Source organism: Elephas maximus, chromosome 3 (assembly GCF_024166365.1).
Source record: "Elephas maximus indicus isolate mEleMax1 chromosome 3, mEleMax1 primary haplotype, whole genome shotgun sequence".
In the NCBI taxonomy this organism is placed as follows: Eukaryota; Metazoa; Chordata; class Mammalia; order Proboscidea; family Elephantidae; genus Elephas; species Elephas maximus.
This window is the reverse complement of record NC_064821.1, coordinates 8,090,765-8,110,395: the sequence shown is the minus strand read 5'-3', so window position 1 is coordinate 8,110,395 and position 19,631 is coordinate 8,090,765. Positions and strand designations below refer to the sequence as shown.

At 52.2% G+C, this 19,631-nt stretch overlaps 1 protein-coding gene across 2 annotated transcripts in view; it reads right to left on the bottom strand.

Annotated features, from left to right (window-relative positions):
• The window catches only part of KDM4B (lysine demethylase 4B), a 226,417-nt gene that overhangs the window by 157,844 nt on the left and 48,942 nt on the right, over nucleotides 1-19,631 (bottom strand). For both annotated transcript variants that reach the window (XM_049876484.1, XM_049876486.1), the window contains exons 2-3: nucleotides 12,807-12,909; nucleotides 4,224-4,389 (exon numbers count right to left, since the gene is read on the bottom strand). In XM_049876484.1, the coding sequence (XP_049732441.1) occupies nucleotides 4,224-4,364 (141 nt within the window). In that variant the 5' untranslated portion in view covers nucleotides 4,365-4,389; nucleotides 12,807-12,909. The remainder of the gene's footprint in view (nucleotides 1-4,223; nucleotides 4,390-12,806; nucleotides 12,910-19,631) is intronic.

The following is a 19,631-nucleotide window of genomic DNA, read 5'->3' as shown; positions in this document are numbered from 1 at the left end:
CAGATACATGAGGAAATGTTCACGATCATTAGCCATTAGAGAAATGCAGATCAAAACTACAATGAGATTTCACTTCACTCCAACAAAGCTGGCATTAATCCAAAACACACAAAATAATAAATATTGGAGAGGCTGTGGAGAAACCGGAACACTTCTACACTGCTGGTAGGAATGTCAAATGGTACAACCACTTTGGAAATCCATTTGGCGCTTTCTTAAAAGGCTAGAAATAGAACTACCATACGATCCAGCAATCCCACTCCTCAGAATATACCCTAGAGAAATAAGAGCCTTTACACGATCAGATATATGCACACCCATGTTTGTTGCAGCAAAAAGATGGAAGCAACCAAGGTGTCCATCAACGGATGAATGGGTAAATAAATTGTGGTATATTCACACAATGGAATACTACGCATCGATAAAGAACAGTGAGGAATCTGTGAAACATTTCATAACATGGAGGAACCTGGAAGGCATTATGCTGAGTGAAATTAGTCTGCTGCAAAAGGACAAATATTGTATAAGACCACTATTGTAAGAACTTGAGAAACAGTTTAAACTGAGAAGAAAACATTCTTTTGTGGTTACGAGGGGGGCGAGGGAGGGAGGGAGGGAGAGGGGTTTTCACTCATTAGATGGTAGACAAGAATTATTTTAGGTGAAGGGAAAGACAACACACTACAGGGGAGGTCAGCACAACTGGACTAAGCTAAAAGCAAAGAAGTTTCCTGAATAAACTGAACGCTTCGAAGACCAGTGTAGCAGGGGTCAGGGGTTTGGGGACCATGGTTTCAGGGGACATCTAAGTCAACTGGCATAATAAAATCTATTAAGTAAACATTCTGCATCCCACTTTGAAGAGTGGCGTCTGGGGCCTTAAACGCTAGCAAGCAGCCATCTAAGACGCATCAATTGGTCCCAACCCACCTGGATTAAAGGAGAATGAAGGACACAAGGCGATTACAAGCCCAAGAGACAGAAAGGGCCACATGAACCAGAGGCTACATCATCCCAAGACCAGAAGAACTAGATGGTGCCCAGCTACAACCGATGACTGCCCTGACAGGGAACACAACAGGGAACCCCTGAGAGATGAGGGGAGCAGTGGGATGCAGACCCCAAATTCTCATAACAGGACCAGACTTGATGGTCTGACTGAGACTAGAAGGACCCCAGTGGTCATGGCCCCCAGACCCTCTGTTGGCCCAGGACAGGAACCATTCCCGAAGCCAACTCTTCAGATTGGACCAGACAATGGGTTGGAGAGGGATGCTGGTGAGGAGTGAGCTTCTTGGGTCAGGTGGACACTTGAGACTATGTTGGCATCTCCTGCCTGGAGGGGAGGATAAGAGGGTACAGCGGGTTAGAAGCTGGCGAAATGGTCACGAAAAGAGAGAGTGGAGGGAGAGAGCGGGCTGTCTCGTTAGGGGGAGAGTAATTGGGAGTATGTAGCAAGGTGTATGTAAGTTTTTGTGTGAGAGACTGACTTGATTTGTAAACTTTCACTTAAAACATAATAAAAATTACATAAAAAAAAAAAAATCCCTGAAGTCTTCTTTACACCAAACAATAATTTAGCTTAACTAGTAAAGAATGTCTTCTTTGAGCACCGTGCTCTCTTAAGAACTATCTATATGGGATTAAATTGACAAGAGTAACTAGAGAGATTAGAGAAGAAACTTAGGGGGCAGTGAGTTTATGTTAATGGAGGAGGAAGAATTCAGAAAAGGAGAGCGAGAATAGCTGCACAACTCCAAGAATGCAACTGGCGTCACTGAATTGCACAGGTGGAAACCATCTGATTGGCATTTGTTTTGCTGTGTACATTTTCAACAACAGCAACAAAGTGTTAGCTCATTACTAAAGATATGAAGGTAAGTAGCAGAACAATTAGTAGTAGTAGTTATTAGTAACAGAGGAGAATGGAGGGTGGCCGGAGGTAGGAGGCTGCTAACATCCTCACTGCAGCACAGGCATAGCCCATCTAAGGGGTCTGCAAACTATAACCCAGGGGCCAAATCCAGCCCACAGGTCGAGTCTGCCTGTAAGCTAAGAATGTCTCTTTCATTTTTAAACAGTTGATAAATATCAAGAGAAGAACAATGTTTCACAAGTGAAAATAACACGAAATTCAGATTTCAGTCTCCAGATATATTGGCACACAGCCATGCCCATTTGTCTATGTGTTGTCTACAGCGGTTTTCAAGCTACAATGGCTCAAAAATGAGCAGCTATGACAGAAACCATATGGCCCCCAAAGCCAAAAATGTTTACTATCTGGCCTTTTATAGAATACAGAACACCTACTGTTCTCAAGCAATAACCCCTGGGTGGTGCAAATAGGTAACACACTCAGCCGCTAGCCAAAAGGTTGACAGTTCGAATCCACCAACAGGTACCTCGGAAGAAAGGCCTGGTGACCTACTTCAGAAAAATCAGCCATTGAAAACCCCAGGGAGCACAGTTCTGCTCTCACACACACACGGTTGCCATGAGTCAGGGTTGAGTTGACAGCAACCTGTTTGGTTTGTTTTTTGGTCTAATCAATAGAGAGCTAGGTGTCTCAGATAAAGTGATAGTCACACAGGACGCAGCTAGACCCAGAACAAACGGGATTAACCTTCTGAGTTAAGAGATATACACACACAGACACACACGCACTCACTGTTATGTGTTGTAAACCCTAAACCCCTATAAAACCCCTATACCTGCAGATAAAATCCCATTTGGGAGCAGGACTTCCTGGTTATGTTAATGAATCATGTCAGCGACAGACGGTTGTGTCAAACCAATCCCCTTTGCAATATAAGAGCCGACTAGGCATAGAGAAGCAAGCCCAAATGGAGAAGGATTGATGCCACGTGGAGAAGAGAAGCTGAAAGAAACGTGGACCTTTCCCAGAGCACGCAGGAAGAGCCTTCCCCTAGAGCCTGCGCCCTGAACTGGGACTTCCAGCCTTCAAACTGTGAGAAAATGCATGGGTCTGTTAAAGCCACCCACTGGTGGTATCTGTTGAAGCACCACCAGGAGACTAGCAGCCCACATAAACACAAAAAAACACACAGACCACACCATCCATCTTCAACATTCACAGGACGTACACAGAGCTGCACGTTAGCGTTTAGATCTAAAAGCAAGACAGGGCATACTGACACATCTGTGTTCACCCACACACACTTGCCTGCACCCACACACACTTGCCTGCATATGCGTCACACGCTGTGGGAAGACACATAAGAGACTGGTCACATGGCTGCTTCCTGGGAGAGGAGCCGGGGAACCAGGGACCAGAAGGGAGATGCCCTTGTCACCCTCCACCCTGTCATACTGTCTGAACTCACCGTGCCCGTCCCCAAAACCAGGAGCTGTTTAATGAGGGGCGTAAAGGCAAAAAGGAAGGCCTCCCCAACATCGACTCCCCCAGAAAGCCGGTCTCTTCTCCCAGGATGCCCTGGGCAGGCGTCTGGCCGCCACCACGCTCCCCCAGCTCTGCCCCCACTCAGCTGTCTGCACCCTCCGGCCAGGGGCTGTGCTGTTCATTTCTGACTTCCACCCCCTGGAACAGCACCTGGCCCAGCACATGAGCTCAATCAATGTTTGCTGAATGCCTGAGGTTCACATGGCTCGATGAATACCTGCGGCCACCTTAGGAGAGACGCGTGACTCAGACCCGGCCGGCTGACCAACGAACACCTACGGCCACCTTAGGAGAGATGCACAGCTCACACCCAACCGGCTGGCCGATGAACACCTGCGGCCACCTTAGGAGAGACGCGTGACTCAGACCCGACCGGCTGGCCGATGAACACCTGCGGCCACCTTAGGAGAGATGCGCAGCTCACACCCAATCAGCTGGCCAATGAACACCTGCGGCCACCTTAGGAGAGATGCGCAGCTCACACCCAACCGGCTGGCCGATGAACACCTGCGGCCACCTTAGGAGAGATGTGTGACTCAGACCCAGCCGGCTGGCCGATGAACACCTGCGGCCACCTTAGGAGAGATGCGCAGCTCACACCCAAACGGCTGGCCAAGGAAGACCTGCGGCCACCTTAGGAGAGACGCGGAGCTCACACCCGACCGGCTGGCCGATGAACACCTGCGGCCACCTTAGGAGAGATGCGTGGCTCACACGTGGCCAGCTAGCCGTGCTGGGTCCCAGCGGGAGGTGGCATGGTGTGGAAGGGTGGAAAGCGGGACCAGGGCCAGCCCTCACCCACCTTGGCCAGGCCCGCGCGGTGGGCGCCCTGGGATTCGATGTAGGCCACGTATTTGTTGAAATCCTTGAACTCCTCCATGGTTGGGCGGAAGGTCATGATCTTGCAGCTCGGGTTCTGGGCACCGTGGTCCTCGGACCCCATGGCTGCAGCTGGGGGGGCGCCACACCTGTGAGGAGACAGGGGAGAAGGTCAGGGCGTCGCGTTCTGGGTCTCCTCTCCCTCGGAGCATGTGCAAACGCCCAGGCTGCAGGGAGGAAGGCGTACTTTATTCCCCCACACCGAGTACGAAAGACCAGGGTGACCTCAGCTAATTAAAAACAGAGGTGTCCTGGTTTTGAAAGCCAAGGCAACACGGAAGTCAGTCACTGATTCTAACCCAGGGACCCCCAGAGACCGGACGCTTTCCTGACTGGGGACCCGCCCGTGTTCACCGGCACTGGCTTCCAATCGATACATCGCAGCTGATGGACTGCAGCACTCGGGGGTTTCTGGAGGGGAGGGTGCTGTGTATGTGTGAGCCTGTTCTGTTCACAGTGAGACCACACAGGCAGAGGGGTGCGTGACCCCGGGCAAGGTCTCCTGTGGGCGGCGCGTGTGTCCACAGGACTGGCCTGGCCAAAGGAGTCCCGCTGGCGGCCCAAGGTGGGAATCCTGACTAGGAGTGCACGAGGCCCAGCCTGGACGGCCTGCTTCCACGGCCAAAGATGCTCACAGTCGCCCAGAAGGGCCTGGTTGGTTATAAACCAGCCTGAACATTTCTGCGGAGCCCTGGGTGATGCAAACAGTGAATGCACTCAGCTGCTAACCAAAAGGCTGGAGGTTCAAGCCCACCCAGAGGCACCTCAGAAGAAAGGCCTGGTGATCTACTTCCAAAACATCAGTCACTGGAAACCCTGTGGAGCACAGTTCCCCTCTGACACACAGGGTCGCCAAGAGTCGGAGTCAGCTCCATGGCAGCTGGCTTGGTTGGGTTTTGGTCTGGACACTTTGACCCCGAGTAGGCAGAGTGGCCCAGGCTGTTCACACCACAGGAAAAGTGGATATCGGGGTCAGGTTCTCCTCTCGGGAGTTGGCCAATGTGGTGCACCCCGTCCTGGGGTCAGGGGACCCAGCAGGCAGCTGGCAGTCCACCTCCGCTGGAAGGGGCCTGCTTGGCAGATGAGTCTCCAAAAGCTTGGTGCATTTGCAAAAGCTGGAGGACTTGGAAAAAGCCAGAACACAAGTGCACACAAACGCGAGAGCTCCAAAAGAAACTGGACGAAGTCCATCACCCCTGCCTGCCTTCCCAGCCCCCAGAATGAACCCGGAATGAGAAAGAAAGAAAGTCAGGAAGCCTGCCAGTCTAGGAGAGGGGTTCCAGGTCACAGAGCACGCTCCTCCTAGCGGGCACTAGAGGGCAGCATCGCCCAACGACCGGCGCACGACGCTTGGCGCTGTGAGGGACCTGGAAGCCGGCGATCCCCGTCCCCGCAGAAAAGTCTGCGTGAGGGCTGGAATGCCTGGAGGAGGGGGCACCGCGTAAACCCACTCACAGTGGCCGGTCCTACGGGGAGAGGTGTGGGACACTGGGCTACAGGGAACAGGGGGCCTTACCTTGCAAGCTTCGTTGGGATTTACCCCATACCACACTAACAAAATCCTGCTGTCGCTGTTTGCCGCTGACGAGCTGACTCCGACTCACGGCAATCCCATGTGCGCACAGCAGAACCGCTCCACGGGGCTTTCAGGGCTACGAATGAGCTTCCAGAAGCAGATCACCAGGCCTGCCTCCTGAGGAGCCTCTGGTGGGTCTGCACCTCCGACCTTTCACCCAGTAGTCAAAGGCTTAACTGTGTACGCCCTTCAGCTTCGGTCTGACTCTGGCTGCCCTGTGGAGATCCATCGGCCCAGGACACAGGGATAAGGGCTAGTCGGGAGGCCACTGAAGAGGCGCTGCAGGTTCCGTGGAAGAATTCTCACCCTCCGTGCAGGAGACCCGAGTTCGATTCCCAGCAGTGCACCTCATCCACTGGCTAGCCACCACCCGTCAGTCACTGGAGGCTTGCGTGTTGCCACCTTGCTGAACAGGTTGCAGCAAAGCTTCCAGACTAAGACAGGCTAGTAAGAAAATCCTGGTGATTGACTTCCAAAAAACAGCCAGTGAAAAGCCCACGGATCACAACGGTTCAATCTGTAGCCGACCACGCGGAAGGTGCAGGACCGGGCAGCATTTTGTCCTGTTGTACATGAGGTCACCAAGAGTCAGGCACCAACCCAAGAGCGGCTGACAACAATGATGGGAGGCCATCATAGTACGCAGGTAAGAGACGGTGATGACTTGACCAGGCTGGAACCGGTGGACGTGGCAAGAAGTGCACAGATTCTGGACACGCTTTGAAGACAAAAGTGGCCAAATCCCTGCACCTGGAGAAATGGTGCTGGGGTTCTGCAAGCATGGGGCACCCCTTTCTCTGGCAAATGTGGAGAAAGTACAGCGTTCCCCACCTCAGGCTCCCGCACCATCCGAGCTGGGTGCTGCCGCCGCCCCCACACTCATGAGCGTGCAAGTCACTTCCTCTGCGCCTCAGCTTCCTGCTCTGTGCAATGGGGTAGTAATCGCACCTGCCTCAGAGACTTGCTGTGAGGCTTCCTCAGGAAGGTGAAGAGTCACCCTATGACCCAGCAATTCACCCCCCAGAGAAGTAAAAGCAGGCATGCCAACAGACGTGTGTACACCCACGTTCACTGCAGCTAGGAGCCTCTCCTCCCTGGGTCCCCATCCCTCTCACAGCTGCTGCCTCCACCGACAAGGAGGAAGGGCCACCAGGGGGAGGGTGGCTGAGGCTGGAGAGCAACCAGAGAAGGTGAGTGAGAAATGCCTGAAAGGGCACCCTCACTTCTGGGTGACAGCCCTCGGCTGCCCGTATGCTGTCTGCCTGCCTGGGCACCAGAATTTGGAAATGCGATGACTGGCCTGGGGCCACCCTTTTCCAACAAAGCCAGGAAGAGTTTTCTGCTGGGCATGGCGCTGAGGGTGGACTCTCGGGGGCTTACAGGTTCTCTGGCGGGTGTTTTCCAGAAACGGAACGAGTAAAATCTGTAACTTCGCGGTTTTGACACAAATACAGTATGCAACGTGCTCGGAAGTACATCCCCTGAGTGTATGTAAACTTACGAATAGAAAAGTTTACGCGAGGTATGTTGCGTGAAAGTCCCTTGGGGACCCTGGTCCTTCTCAAACTGGCCCTAAGGGAGGGCGTCTCCCCCTCTCTCCCTCCACTGCAGCCTCCCCTCCCACCCCTGTTCTCTGTCAGGTGAACCAAACCCCAGCCAGCCGCTTGCTTCCCTCTCGGCCCAGTCCCCAACAGACAACGATGACAGAGGAGTCTCTAAGCAAGATTAGGCCCCGATGGAGTAGTTTATCCTCCACCAGGCTTCAAGACCAGAGGCGGCACAAGAGGCCTCTGGAGCCCCTGTCCCCCGTGTTAAGCCTGGCGTGTGCCCACGGGTGGCTCTGGAAACCTCGCCGACGGGAGCAAGCAGGCCCCCTTGTATCTGGTGCAATCTGCAAGAAGGGCCTGGTGCAGGGGACAGAACAGCCTGCCTTCCTCAGACAGACACACGCCCAGCTGCGAACGTCTTCTGCTTCACCTGCTCGACTGGGAGCCCCAACTACATGCCAGGCTCTTGATGAGGCAGGCACATGACCCCTGACCTCACACGAGCAGTCTAAGCACCTGCTGCCCTATTGTCACTGCTGGCCCTGGCGTCAGAGAAGCCCTGGCCCAGCCAGCTTTCCAGAACATGGCGCCAAATCGAGGGGCTGGTGAGGAAGGCCATGCCCCCGCCTTCTGTACCTGCTGGCATTTGTGCCTCTCCTAGCTCCTGCATGCTGGCCTCTCCAAATGGCAGGAGAGCCAGGGGGAGGGAGCCCAGGGCACAGAGGGCAGGCAGCCAAGCAAATGGGCTAGGAGTGGCCCACGGGGGACACGCCACACCACAGGCATCCCAAGGCAGGTTTCTCCAAGGAGAATGCCAGGGCCAACCTAGCTGGGCCCTGCAGAATTGACTGGGCCGCACTGTCCATGAGGACAAGAGAGGGATGAAGCTGAGGGAGGAGCACAGGAGTCTGGGGCTGGACAGGTCAACTTAGAAATTTAAGTCCAAGGCGAGCAAGGCTGGTGGGGCTCGCAGCACCACGAGAGACTCGGGAGGGTGTGGCAAGGGTTTCGGACACCAGGCGGACAGCCGACCTAACAGTTATTCCAAAGATACACAAAGTCCAAGAGGTAGAAGGAAAAACTACCCGGAAGCCTGTGCATCACTTCCTGCGGATGCTGCCACAAACGGCCACACACCTGTTTAAAACAACACCAATTTATTCTCGTACAGTTCTGGAGTCCAGCTGTCTCACTGGTCCAAAATCAAGGTGACAGCCAGGCTGTTCCTTCTGGAAGCTCCAGGGCAGCTGGGCTTTTCCACCTTCCAGAGGCCACCCACATTCCTTGGCTTGTGGCCCCCTCCTCCATCCTCACAGCCTGCAGTGGAGCACCTTCTACCCTCTCTCTCTCTGACCTCTGCTTCCATCATCCCGTCTGCTTCTCTGACTCTGGCCCTCCTGCTGCCCTCTTCTAAGGACCCTGGTGATTGTACTGGGCCCACCCAGTTCATCCAGGGTCATCCCCCATCTCAAGAGCCTTCACTTAATCCCATCTGCCAAGTCCCTTTGCCATGCAAGATCTTACAGTCATACGTTCCAGGGATTTGGCCCTTGGACATTTTTGGGGGACCGTCATTCAGTCTACCACAACCTGCCACACAAGAAATACAGCCCGCCAAGAAATAAGCCACAATGACCATGTCTCTCCAGGCCCTCCCCAAACTGCAGACTGCTGCTGCTGGGCGTGTCTCGAGGAAGCTAAGCATGTAGACCTGGACTCGTCCAGACAAAAGCAGTTTCCAGAAAGTCAGATATGGGCTCGAGCTGTACAGCGGTCTACACCACTTTTCTCCCACTTCTGTCCATGAACAGAGGCAGACAGCTTTCCTGGCTCTGCAGACAAAGCGCTGCCCCGTTCTCGGGAAGCGGCAAGTGCACGGAACCAATCCTGGCGACCACCCCGCAAGCCCAAGTGGGGGACATGCAGCTGTTCCCAGTGGTCTGCTCCTCCAAACCTCTTGGTCTTGTGTCCACGCAGCTGTGCCAGAGCTGGCTGCAGGCTGGATCCCGAGACATGGGTTCTGGGGTTGTGGGCACTGGGCCGCCCTGCAGCCTCTGTCCACACTACAGCTCCCATCCTCTCAGGACGGCCAAGCCCCTTCATGCAATCAGATGGCACTAACCCCAGAGTTGGTGCAGGACGCCCAGGAACCACAGCAAGCGGGACAGTGCTCTCTGACGGTAACACAGAACTATGGCACCTGGCCCAGGAGGCCTCCTGACGCAGAATGAATGAGCCATGCGGCTCAAACCCTGACAAACCTCTCTTTTTCGGCATCGCCTACAGAGGTGCAGCTGTCACCTAGCTGCATCGTGGCAGCCCTCAGGTCCCTCGTGAAGTTCGAGGGTGTCAAAAAAAAAGGACCAAGGAATTCATCCAGCACCAGTCAGACTGATGCGTCAAATGTCGGCTTCGGAAGCAACAAGAACACGAAGCCCCCGTGCCCAGGGTCTTCCAGAAGTTGCCCACGCTGTCAAGGCGCTGGAAGTGCTGCTGATGGGGAAGGAGCCTCCTTGGGCTGAGACTATACATCGTGGGGGAGTGGCCCAGTTGCCCCTTGGAGTCTCCGAGCTCAAGGCCAGGCGATGAGTGAACTAACAGCTCATGTGGTAGATGTGACAATTTCCAAATCAAGTCAGCCATCTGGCCTCAGGCAGTGAGTTAACCTAGACCAGGAGCAGCAAACATTGTCACGTTTGTAGGCCTGAAGATCTCAGTTGCAATGACTCATCTCTGCCATCACAACGCAAAAGCCACCACAGATGATAGGTAACTGAATGGGCGTGGCTATGTGCCGATAACACTTTATTTACAAAAATAGACAAGGGGCTAGATTTGGCTGGTGGCCCAGAGTTTGCCAACTCCTGACCCAGATGAGGAGCAAACTCTTGACTTCACTCCTTCCAAAAAGAACGCTGAGCTGTACCTCCTTGAATTCCTAAATGGCGGCAGACCAGTCCAAACTTGACCCTAACTAGCTACATGACCTTGGTCGGGCCTTCATCCCTCCAGGGCAGATAAGCACCAAAGGACCCAAGGGCAACACTGAGCACAAGCAACCTTTTCTGGGGAACCAGCCAATGGGGAGTCACCTCGGGGAGCCCACAGTACTGTGCATCCCACATGGACGCCCCTCCCACCCTAGGCCACCCCCACCCACCCTGTGAGTGTGACCTGGGACATGATTACATTGTGTTCCTCTCTTCTTATGAGTCATCACCTTGGGCCACCATCTGAGGCCACCTCTTTAATCCCTATCCCTGGTTTGTTAGAAAAGAACAGTAGAAGGTAGATATCCTTAAGTCAAAATCCAGAAGAGCTGGGCAGTGGTATTCTTCTCAGAGTAGTTTTTAAATAATCTTCCATTTTTAATGAACATGTGGACACCTCCATGAGGAACTGCCTCTTTTGCCATGAGGCCAAAAGAGCTGGACGGTGCCTGGCTACCAATACCAATGTTGAGATCAAGGATTCTATAGAAGAATCCTAAGCAAAAGAGGGAGAAATGCAGAACAGAATTTCAAATTCTCATAAAATGCACTTTCTGGAGCCATGGAGGCAGGATTACTCGCCAAATTGATTGCCCTGAGAGAATCTTTTTATTTTATTTTTTTTTTATTGTGCTTTAAGTGAAAGTTTACAAATCAAGTCAGTCTCTCATACAAAAACTTATATACACCTTGCTATATACTCCTAGTTGCTCCCCCTCTAATGAGACAGCACTCTCCTTCTCTCCATCCTGTATTTCCATGTCCATTTAGCCAGCTTCTGACCCCACCCCGCCTTCTCATCTCCCCTTCAGACAGGAGCTGCCCACATAGTCTCATGTGTCTACTTGAGCCAAGAAGCTCAATCCTCACCGGTATCATTTTCTATCTTATAGTCCAGTCCAAACCCTGTCTGAAGACTTGGCTTTGGGAATGGTTCCTGTCTTGGGCTAACAGAAGGTCTAGGGGCCATGACCACCAAGGTCCTTCTAGTCTCAGTCAGATCATTAAGTCTGGTCTTTTTATGAGAATTTGAGGTCTGCATCCCACTGCTGTCCTGCTCCTTCAGGGATTCTCTGTTGTGTTCCCTGTCAGGGCAGTCATCGGTTGTAGCCAGGCACCATCTAGTTCTTCTGGTCTCAGGCTGATGTAGTCTCTGATTTATGTGGCTCTTTCTGTCGCCCTGAGAGAATCTTTAAACCTTAAGCCAAAAATATCCCCTGAAGTTTTCTTTGAACCAAGTAATTGTCTAGCCGAATTAGAAAAGAATGGCTGCGTGACGCATTATACACTTTTAAAGAATTGTCTATATGTGATTAAACTGACAACAGCAACTCGAAAGGACAGACGAGAAGCTTGGGGGGAATGAGTTTGTGATGACGACAGTGAAAGGGTTTGGAAAATATTGAGAAAGGTGACACAAGTTGAAGAATGTGGCCCATGTCACTGAACTGTACCTGTGGAAATTCTTGAAGTGGTGTGTGTACTGTTGTGTATATTTTCACCAAAAATAATAATAACAACCTTCCATTTTTTGAGCCTCCCCACTGTAACTCGTGACCATTTCCCACGGTGGGAGGGAGGAGCCCGGATGCTGTGCCCTGGGAGCCTGACCACACAACACAGACTGGGCAGGACGTCCTGGGTGATCCTGGTGTCACCGGCGGATGGCAGTTCTCAGAGTTTCTAGAAGTGAGGGACAGGCCCTGAGAGGCAGGAGGGCAAACCCGGAGCATGCAGACTCAGGGAGGGAAGGAAGGCCCAGTAGAACGACGCCCAAAGAGCCTGATGCTTCTTATGGGTTAAATTGTGTCCCCAGAAAAGACAGGCTGAAGTCCTGACCCCAGGACCTGTGGCTGTGACCTTGTTTGGAAATAAGGTCTTTGCAGATGTTATTAGTTACCGGGATGTCGCACTGGAGTAGGGTGAGCTAATCCAATACGACTGGTGTCCTTCTCATAGAGGGGCACAGATGGGGAGACAAGGTTAGACAGACAGAGGGCGTCCACGTGACCACGGAGGTCAATGCAAGCCAGGAACAGCAAGGACTGCCAGAAGCCACCGGAAGCTAGTAGGGAGGCATGGAACATACCCTCCTCCCTCAGAGCCTCAGAAGGAATCAACACGGCCTATACCCTGACTTGGACTTTCACCATCCTAGAAGCTGGAAGTCCACATTTTGCTTCTCCTAAGTACCCAGCACGTGGTCGTCTGTTACGGCAGCCCAGGACACGGATACCTCAGTGGATACGATTCCATCTCAGTGCATGGCGAACCAGGCTGTGCCAGGCTGCCCCTCTCCCAGAGCTTCCACAGTTGACAGCGCCCTGGCGGAGCTGGCTGGCGCAGTGTCTCAGGCTAGGGCACATGCCAGGCCAGCAGCCCACTTCACTTACTTCGGAGTTCCGGGTGTGTGTTCTGGATGGGGGAGGGTGCTGGATGACAGGCTCCAAGGATTGGCTAGGATCCGTCAGGTGCCTCCAGGGGTCGTGACAGTACCTAAAACAGGCAAAACAAAAGCACGATCAACTGGCTGGGTCCCATGCTTAAGTTTTAAATTTTGATTCTGAATCGCAGCAGCTGCGTGTAGCCCGGGGACACTTGCCTCTATGCAGACACTTCCGAACGCCTGCCAATTTTCGGGAAGAGGAAAATCCAGAACTAGAAGCACTTTACCCATTCAGGTCTTCCAATGACTGCTCATTCTGAGCTCAGTTCCTAAAAACTAGTACCTTAGGAAGGAGGAGGCTCAGTGAACAATTCGATTAACCTAAAGAAGCTTCTGGAAGCCTAGAGACACAGGCAGCTACTGAGAGATTTTCATAAAGAAGTTTTGTCTCCTCCAAGCACCCCTAACCTGGGAACACATCTCTTCAAGGAGTTAAGTCTCACTGAAAACGCTGCCATCCTCACCGCCCTGGAGGCAGACTGAGAATAGGTAGAAAGCCACAGAGCCCAAGAAGCTCAAGGCAAAAACCAGTTGCCCTGGAGCTGGTTCCGACTCATGCGACCCCATGTGTGTCAGACTAGAACGGTGCCCCGGAAGGTTTTCAATGGCTAATTTTTCACAAAGAGAGCACCAGGCCTTTCTTCCAAGGTGCCTCTGGGTGGACTTGAACCTCCAACCTTCCAGGTAGCAGTCACGCACACTAACCATTCGCGCCGACCAGGGATTCCAGGCTCACAGCAAGATGCAAATGATCCATGAACACACAGTCCCTGGCAGAGCCCCACACCTGCTGAATGGAAGTAGGACAAGCCCTAACACAGGTGTGGTCGCCAAGGCCTTTCCCCATCTCACCACTGACTCCTTGGGCCTCGCCCACTCACGCTGCCTAGGCAGCCCCAGGGGTTCCTTCCTTTCCAGACACCCTGACGCCTCTGATGGCTTATGGGTCCCCTGCACCCTCCCCGGGCCCGGTGCCTTTGCGCCCTCCATTCAGGCTGCCTTCTACTGTCTTTTCTGTGTGATGTGACTCAAGCGTCCCCTAGGTGGGCCCGACCTGGTGGGCAGGAGGCTCACCCCCAGGAGCCCCGGCTTTCATGTCGCCAATGGACACTGAGATACACCTGTCAGCTGCCATTGATCTGCCCCTGACCCGTGGCCACCCCATGCACAAAGGAACAAAACGCTGCCTGGTCCTGGGCCATCCCCATGAGCAACTGCAGACTGGACTGTTGCAAGCCATAGGGTTCTCACTGGCTAATTTTTGGACGTTGATTGCCAGGCCTTTCTCCCTAGTCTTAGTCTAGAAGCTCCACTGAAACCTGTTCAGCATCTGAGCAACACGCAGGCCTCTGCTGACAGAGAGGTGGCAGCTGTACGTGAGGTGCCCTGGCGGAGAATCAAACCCAGGTCTCCCACATGGAAGCTGAGAATCCTACCACTGAACCAACATGGCCCCCTTCTATAAAATATCCAGCCAATAACCCTCAAAACTGTCAAGTTCATCAAAAACGAGGAAAGTCTAAGAAACTGCCATCGTCCAGAGGAGACTAAGTAAACGTGACGACTAAATGTCGGGGGGGTTCCGGGTGGGATCCCGGGACTGAAAGAGACATTAGAGAAAAACCAAGGAAATTTGCACAAAGTATGGACTTCAGATAGTGATGATATAAAGACATTGACTCACTAATTGTAACAAATGTCCCACACTAATGTAACACATTGTAAAGAGAGGGAAGTGGGGGTGCTGTGTGCCGAGTCGATTCTAATGTGTAGCGATCCCATGGGACGGAGTATAACTGCCCCCCAGGCTTAGCTAGGCTGTGATCTTTATGGGAGCAGATTGCCAGGTCTTTTCTCCCGTGGTGCCGCTGGGTGGGTTCAAACTGCCAACCTTTCACTAAGCAGCCGAGCACTTAACCATTGCGCCACCAGAGCCCCTTATAGGAGAAACTACTCATGTGAAACAGGCAAATGTTTAGAGACCAAAGCTGATTAGGGGTTACCAGGAGTGGGGGCGGAGGAGGGCGGGAGGAAGAGCCATTGCCTGGGTGCACTGAGTTTCCGCTAACGTTTGGAAATGGATAGTGGTGATGGTCGTACAACAGGATGATGTCATCCACATCACTGCACCGCACATGTAAAAATGCCTCAACTGGAAAACGTTGTGTTACGTGTATTTTGCTGCCACTGCTGTTGTTGTTGGATGCCTTCGACTAGATTCTGACTCACGGCGATCCCACGTGACTGAGCAGAACTGCCCCACAGGGTTTTCTGCAATCTTTACAGGAGCAGATCACCAGGGCTGTCTCCCATGGAGCCACTGGGTAGTTTGAACCACCAGCCTTTTGGTTAGCAGCTGAGCACTTAACCACTGCACCACCAGGGCCCCTTTATATATTTTTACTACAATTAAAAAAAAAAAAATAGGGGAACCTGGGTGCGGATATGCTCTCTGTGCGATCTGCTCAATTTCTCTGTAAATCTAAACGGTTCTAAAAATTAATGTCTATTAGTGAAAACACAGACAGGCACCAAGTCCGGGCAGGCTGGGCTGTGCTGCCCCCGCCGCCCGGTGCTGCCCGCTGACCTAGCTGTGGTGCAGAGAATCTGGGGCACCAAGAATAGACGCAGGAGGGAGTCCAGCTGCAGCACTGGAAGCGCCTTGCCAGTGACCCACAGCGTTCGACAGGAACACCTGTACAAAGGCACACCCGGACTGCTGTTCAGTCGTTCTTCTGAGTATACCCACGCTGAGCCCCACAGAGCCTTCTGGAATGCGCAGGCACAGGGCTTTACTCTCCTCTCTCCTCTGCAAAGCACAGGCCGGCAAGGGCTGGGAAGAAACAGGAACAGGACACAGGGACAGGGCTGGTGGAAATGAAGAGAGGTACCAAGAACTGCACCCAGCAGGTGGCATCGCTGGGACCGCAAGGAATTAGCTCCCCACCCTGAAGCTGGGTGAGCTGGGATTGGGTCCCCTGGTCCTACCAGCTCTCGGCCTCTAGCTCGGTGTAAGGAGAGCCCAGGCCCACACCAGACTACGCTGACTGCCTCTGGTACTGGAGTTGATGCGGATGTGAGAGGCCTTGGAGAGGCCTCTGGGCCGGAGAGGAAGGGGTCACTCCACCTGCACACATGGTTACCTGACCCCGGACGGCTCAACACCCAACCCTGCCAACTGCTGCCCCAGCCACGCGTCCAAGGTGGCCCTCGCAAGGCATGTGTCGGTTCCTGCCTCCCACCCAAGAACCGGCCCAGCAGAGGGTCTTGTCCTCTGCAGGAGTCTCTGTGTACCCGACAGGGCGAGGGAGGCCACCTGAGGTGTCAGAACGACCCACGAACTAGAGCACGTTTGCCCTATCAGTGTGGACTCGGGGGCTTTTCAAACATCTACACAAATAGACGGAGCTGCAGTAAACACAGACATGCAAGTGTGCGTGCGTTAAGGCTCATCTCTCCAGGCTCTGTCCAACTGAGGGGGTCTCGCGCACTGATGTCCCAGTCACGCTCAGCACACCCAGCAGCCACATCATGGTTTTCAAATACCTTTCTCCAGTGTCAGGAGCCAGGGCTCCCAGGCAAAAGGGCAATCCCAGGGCTAGGGCAGGGAACATACAAGGTGAGTCAGGGCACCTTCTGGGGACAGGGAGAAAGGACGCACTTAGAGAAAGAAGCAGGCACACAGAAAGGACACGGGCCACGCCGAAGGAGCTCTCGGTGGCCAAGGCAAGGAGAATTTGAGCAAGAAAATAAACAATCTGTTTGTAGTCTGTCTTAGTGTGGAAGCTCTGCTGAGGCCTGTTTAGCATCAGCAACACACAAGCCTCCGCTGACAGATGGGTGGTAGCTGCGGGTCAGACGCATCGGCCGGGAACCAAACCCAGGCCTCCTGTGTGAAAGGTGAGAATTCTACCCTGAACCACCAGTAATCTCACATGGTTCTGGATTATAATCCACAAAATAAAACAGAAAGCCTTCCTGCCATAGTTTTTAAGGTAATAAACATAATGGAGAGAAGGGATAGCTCTCCCCTACAGGCGAATTCTAAGTCAGAAGTGGAGAAGGAATGGGGAAAATGCAGGATCACCATTAGAACCTCAGAATAGTAACTGCTGCAGGTAAGATCCACCAACAGCGAAGGGTAAGATGGTATACGACACTGGGGAAGCCAGCTCAAATTGACCAAGGCAAGGTCACGGAAGCTACACAGCCACATCCAAATTCCCTGAGGGACTCCCCTCCCCATATTACTGGGCTGAGGACCATGGTCTCAGGGGATATCTAGCTCAATTGGCATAACATAGTTTATAAAGAAAATGTTCTACATTCTACTTTGGTGAGTAGCATCTGGGGTCTTAAAAGCTTGTGAGTGGCTATCTGAGATACTCCACTGGTCCCACTCCGTTTGGAGCAAGGGAGAAGGAAGAAAACGAAAGACACAAGGGAAAGATTAGTCCAAAGGACTAACAGACCACGGCAACCTCATCCTCCACCAGACTGAGTCCAGCACAGCTAGATGGTGTCCGGCTACCACCACCAACTGCTCTGACAGGGATCACAATAGAGGGTCCCAGACAGAGCTGGAGAAAAATGTAGAACAAAATTCTAACTCACATAAAAAGACCAGGCTTCTTGGTCTGAGGGAAACTGGAGAAACCCTGGGAGTGTGGCCCCTGGACACCCTTTAACTAATACTGAAGTCACTCCTGAGGCTTACCCTTCAGCCAAAGATTAGACAGGCCCATAAAACAAAATGAGGCTAAACGGGAACACCAGCCCAGGAAAAAGGATGAGAAGGCAGGAGGGGACAGGAAAGCTGGCACTGGGGAACCTGAGGTCAAGAAGTGGAGAGTGTTGACATGTTGTGGGGGTGGCAACCAAAATAATATGTGTATTAATTGTTTAATGAGAAACTAATTTGCTCTGTAGACCTTCATTTAAAGTACAGTTAAAAAAAAAACTGTCACCAAGAGATGCTAGAATTAACAGGCAAAAGTTTGAGAAGCTGGGTATTTGCACAGTCCCAAAGTTCCTTCCCCAAGGCACTTATTACTTACAAAGGGACAATCAGTAACTTTTCAGCTGAGAAACGTGGCAGACAACACACTAACCAAGTGACAAAGGTTAACGTTACTGACGAGGTGACACACTGACATCTTGTGCCATATCATGACACTCTGTGGGGGACAGCACCACCTCTGTGACACTCTCCCCCCAAACATATAACTGCGGTCTAATCCTGAGCAACTACTAGAAAACCCCAAATAGAAGCACACTCTACGAAATACCGCATCAGCACTCCTCAAAGTGCCAAGGTTATGGAAGGCACGGAAAGGCGGAAGGGTTGCCACAGACAGGAGCAGACTAAGGAGACGTGACAAAACATGCCATGTGGGACCTGGATGAGATCCTGGACAGAAAAAGGGCAGCAGTGGGCCGACTGGTGAATCCGTATAAAGTCTAAAGTGTCATAAACAGCACTGTTCTTGTTGTAGTTGGTTGCCACTGTTTCCAACTCACAGTGATCCCATGTTTTACAGAATAGAACGGCCCCACAGGGTCTCCTAGGCTGTAATCTTCACGGGAGCAGATGGACAAGTCTTTCTCCCGCAGGGCCACTGTGTGGGTTCAAACCACCAACCTTGTTATTTTCCTAGTTTCGATCACCTTCTGTGGTTATGTAAAATACCAGCATCAGGCGCAGCTGGGTGAAGTGTGCACGGGGGCTCTCTGTATGCTCCCCACAACTTTCCAATAAATCTAAAATTATTTAAAAATAAAAGCCTAAAAAGAAAAAAAAAAAACCTCTACCTTCTTCTCTGAAGCTCACTTCACGGCAGGTGTCTTGGTTTGCTAGGGTTGCCATAATACAACACCATAAAGTAGACAGCTTTAAAGAACAGAAACTTCTCGTCTCAAAGAAGTCCAAATCAGGGCATCAGCTCTAGGCAAGCGTCCTTCCTTGTCGGCAGCCCTGGGCATTTCTCGGCGTTCCTTGGCTTGTAGACCAATCCTCACACGGCATCTTCCCCCTGTGTCTGTCTCTGTGTGTCTGCTTTCCCTTATTATAAGACACCACTCAGATGGGATTAGGTTTAGGACCTTCACTGCACACACGTGCTCACTTCGTGTCTCCATGCCACATTTTGGTGATTCTTATTAGATCTGTCATGGTGATCTGTGATCAGTGATCTTGGATGTTACTATTGTAATTGTTTTGGGGGGCCAGGAAACCGTGCCCCTCGAAGGTGGCGAACTTCATAGATAAATGCTGTGTGTGTTCTGACCGCTCCACCGACCAGCCGTTCCCTATTCTCTCTCCTTCTCCTTGGGCCTCTCTATTCCCTGAGAAGACAACATTGAAATCAGGCCAACTAACAACCCTATGATGGCCTCTAAGTGCTCAAGTGAAAGGAAGAGTCGCATGTCTCTCACTTTAAATCAAAGAAATGATTAAGCTTAGTGAGGAAGGCATGTCGAAAGCTGAGACAGGCCAAAAGCTAGGCCTCTTGCGCCAAACAGCTAGCCAAGTTGTGAATGCAAAGGAAAAGTTCCTGAAGGAAATTAAAAGTGCTACGACTGAGAACACGTGAATGTTAAGAAAGCAAAACAGCCTTATTGCTGATACGGAGAAAGTTTTAGAGGTCTGGATAGAAAATCAATCCAGCCACAACATTCGTTTAAGCCGAAGCCTAGTCCAGAGCAAGGCCCTAACTTTCTTCCAATCTATGAAGGCTGAGAGAGGTGAGGAAGCTGCAGAAGAAAATCTGAA